The 4,040-nt window shown below is 38.9% G+C and overlaps 1 protein-coding gene across 1 annotated transcript in view; it reads right to left on the reverse strand.

Annotated features, from left to right (window-relative positions):
* FREM3 (FRAS1 related extracellular matrix 3) overlaps positions 1 to 4,040 on the reverse strand; it is a 90,347-nt gene that overhangs the window by 32,718 nt on the left and 53,589 nt on the right. Inside the window, exon 5 of the mRNA XM_012805412.1 lies at positions 1,551 to 1,676. Within this exon, the coding sequence (XP_012660866.1) occupies positions 1,551 to 1,676 (126 nt within the window). The remainder of the gene's footprint in view (positions 1 to 1,550; positions 1,677 to 4,040) is intronic.

Consider the following 4,040-nt stretch of genomic DNA (forward strand, 5'->3'; position numbering starts at 1 on the left):
AAGACGGTCTGTGATAGGGTAGGGGAAGTGAGGGAGAGGGAAGGGTGCTGGCCTGGAACAGCATGAGAGTTTCTAGCTAGAGGACTCCTTGGGGTTCTGTTCCCAGCAGTTTGGCCAGTTAGGCACTCCAGGATGCCCTCACATTACAAACAACTAAAAAAAATTATTATTCTGGCCCTCCTGTGCCTATAGGAAGTACAAAAAGTTATCAGAAACCAAAGGAAAAAAAAGAAAACCAAAATACAAAAATGAAAGAAAATACAACTCAAACTCAAAACCCCAAACCCCATCCATAACCTATAGAAGGAATTCCCATTCAGAAGCTGCTGTCCCTCCCAGAGCAGGTGGGACACCGGAAGACAGCGGAACAATAACATCAAAATGTGGGGAGAAAGTAACTGCCAATCTAGAATTTCAAGACGGGAGTTGAAATAAAGGCATGTTCTGATTAACAAAAAACTGAGTTTACCCCCAGCATAAGTACAGTAAAGGAATTTTTAAGCAATAGATTTATACTTGAGAAGAGGAAAAAGTGATTCTCCCTCCAAACCTCTGAGATGCAAAGTATAACTTCTGCAACCTGTAGACACAACTGTAATCAAATAGACCAAGACAGTGTTTTCTAAAAGGAAAAATAGGAAAAAGTCTTTCACCTGGATATGCTTGGAACTTTTTCATAATAATCTACTTTCTACATTTTTCTTAGCATGACCCAGAGAAAAAGTCCCATTGGAGAGGTGGGGCTGGGTCCTTTGCTTGTGGTTTACCACACTGACCTTTTCAACTCGATAAAGTTAATCATTTAAAAACCTCAACACACTTGACTTGGGGCTAACCAAAAACCACAGAACGATTCAATGATAATCATGTTCATTTGGGTTAGGTTCTGTGGTTTGCTCTTCATCGGCTGCTTCTCCTAATAACACTTTTCTAACAAGAATGTGATTAATGAGAAGAAAAAGATGGATGAGTTTGATTTGAAGAATAAAACAAGGCCAACAACTATTGAATTTGTAAGTTCTACATGAACTTAAAACATTTTACTATAGAACAATAGTTTTTTTTTTGAGACTGTCCTCCTGTGTAGAGTGTTATGGCATAATAGTTCACAGCAACCTCAAACTCTTGGGCTCACTCAAAGATCCTCCTGTCTCAGCCTCCCAAGTAGCTGGGATATAGGTGCTCACAACAATGCCTGGCTATTTTTTTTGTTGTTTAGAAATGGGGTCTTGCTCTTGCTCAGGCTGGGCTCAAACTCCTGAGTTCAAGCAATCCACCCACCTCAGCCTTCTAGAGTGCTGAGATTATAGGTGTGAGCCACCATGTCTGGCCCTTATTCCAATTTTGAATGAAATTCTATCCCTAGTTGAGGAGGCCAGCTCAAAGGACTTCTGCTCACTTTTGGAGGAGGTCAGCAGCCAGGAGTGGACAGTGAAGGTCTCCCAGCACCTTCACTGCCATGCTTGCTACAGTGCTGATCCCAGCATGGTGACACAGCCCCTTTGTGATCATCTCACTGCTGCATGCAAGGACCCCACAGAGCCTCATACCTTGATGTGTAGAGCAAGTGATCATTAGTTCCTGGCTTGCATCTCCGGAACGTCTTACTGGAATCGAAAGCTCCCCAATGTCTTCCCCTATTTTGTATTCTGCCTCTGGAATATAAACAGTTGATTCTAGAAAAGATGACAAAAGACTTTTCAGCAAGATTTAGATTGGATTAATGACATTTTCACACACCAGAGCAGAAATGTACACAGTCTTTGGCCCTTACATTTTTCAACATGATTAACTGTGTGAAAGATAGTGAAATGGGAAATTCAATTACTAAGGGGGGCTGAGGAGGCAGTGGAATTGGGTTTAGGGGATTCCTTTCTGAAAGGTTAGAAAGGATAGCATTAAAATAGAAAGAAAAATCTTGCAGCAATTCTGTGTCTTTTTTTTTTTTTGAGGTCAAGTTTTAGGCCTTCTAAGTAGAGATCACTTATTTTTGTCCTTGTTTTATTTTTACTCTGTTTTGTTAATGCTTTTTAACCATCAGGTAATCTAATTTATTAATGAAGAGAAATATTTTCTTGCTTTATTCAATAACAAACAACTTATTGAGCAGACACTGTGTAAGATACTGTCAGACACTGTGCTAGCCATTTAATACATTGTAAAAAATAAACTACAGGCCCCGCTTTCAATTTTTAAAATAACATTTCTCCTGAAACTTCTGCTGAGTTGTGTATGTATGCATGTGCGTGTGTGCGTGTGTGTCTATGTGTGCATATGCGCATACGCACGCCTATTCCTATGGATTATCAAAACACTCACTGAAATATGAATACTGAATGTTTTGAATTGAATTGAATGTTTGAATGTTTTGAATTGAATTGAATGTTTGAATTGAAATTGAATATGAATGTTTTGTTGATGGAATTAAATGTACTATTTTTATTTGAGATTTGTAATATTTTCCAAGCCTTTTCATTAAGCGTGCATTGTGTAATTAAAATATATGTGTTTAGGCTCAGCTCCTGTGGCTTAAGTGGCTAAGGCTCCAGCCACATATACCTGAGCTGGCTGGTTCAAATCCAGCCCAGGCCCGTCAAACAACAATGATAGCTGCAACCAAAAAATAGCCGGGCGTTGTCGCAGGCACCTGTAGTCCCAGCTACTTGGGAGGCAGAGGCAGGAGACTTGCTTGAACCCAGGAGTTGGAGTTGCTGTGAGTCATGATGCCACAGCACTCTACCCAAGGTGACAGCTTGAGGCTCTGTCTCAAAAAAAAAGAAAAAAAAATATATATATATATGTGTGTGTGTGTGTGTGTGTGTGTTTGCTTAGAAAAAATTTTTTAAAGATGGTTGTTCCTATTCATTGGTAGGGGTCTCAAGGCCCCACTATTAAAGTTTCTACCTGCCAAAGCATTGCCTGACCTTGCTACCTTATTGAAATGTCCATTACCAACATTTTCAGACAATAATTTGGGGGCATTGTTTTATTTATTTATTTATTTATTTATTTATTTATTTTCTCCATTTGGGATTTTATTAGATTGTTTTTTCCCTCAATAGACCTATATTGGAAGATTGAGACAAAAAGGCAAAAACCTACATTAAATAAACAAGCAAATCTAATCAAGACTACAAAGTGTAATTTGTAAAGGAAGCAGCACTAGGAACCAACTGAAATAAGTCAGGGAGTCCCAGTAGGGATGAATGGAAAGGAAAATGTGGGGGCACTGCTTTAAATAAATATTGTTTCAGAGAGGAAGAGGAGCTAGAGGAAGGAATTATCCCTCCCTGGCATATCAAAAAGCAGGAGCATAGATTCTGAAATGATACAAGCAAGAACAGAAAATATTATAGGAGACCATTGTTTTCTTTAGGAACTATTACTAAGTGATAGTTCAGGAACCAATGTTAAGTAATCTAGTTATCATATATTAACTTTTTTCTTCTTTACTTTCCTGCCAAAAGTACTTTCAACAATGCTAGTATCAAGATCTAGGAAACACTGGTCTTGGGTTACAGGAGAAAAGGATCAGTGATAATTTTCTTTCCTCCACTTTACCCCCTCTAGTTGTCTACCGTCTTTACAAAAAGTTGGCATCATGGAAGAAACTAAAACTAAGTCAAAGTTCTAAAGGTCATGTGAAAAAATTGCTACAACAGGACTGTTATTCAGGCATATCTTCTATTTTCCCTGTCTGGAAAGCCTGCTCCTATCTGCTCTTCTAATCCTATTTAATCTTCAAGACTCAGCTCTAACCCTGCCTCCTTGTGGAGCCTTCCTGCTTGGGAACATGGGGATCTCTCCATGTGCTCCTCTCAGAACTCTGGCTGTTTGTCCCTGTGTTTTACATTCACCTCATAACTGATTCATGTTTCTGAGTGTAATATCAGCAAAACTCACTGACATCTTGTGTGTTAGGTGGTGGAGGCGGTGTTTTCTGCTTCATTTGTATCTGCCCAAATGCAGAAAATATAGAACAGTATTTCTCAAATTGTAATTCAAGAAAACTGGGGAGATGCAGAGATTTTTTTTTTTTT

This window comes from Otolemur garnettii, unplaced genomic scaffold (assembly GCF_000181295.1).
Source record: "Otolemur garnettii isolate 467f Iridium unplaced genomic scaffold, OtoGar3 scaffold00041, whole genome shotgun sequence".
Lineage (NCBI taxonomy): Eukaryota > Metazoa > Chordata > Mammalia > Primates > Galagidae > Otolemur > Otolemur garnettii.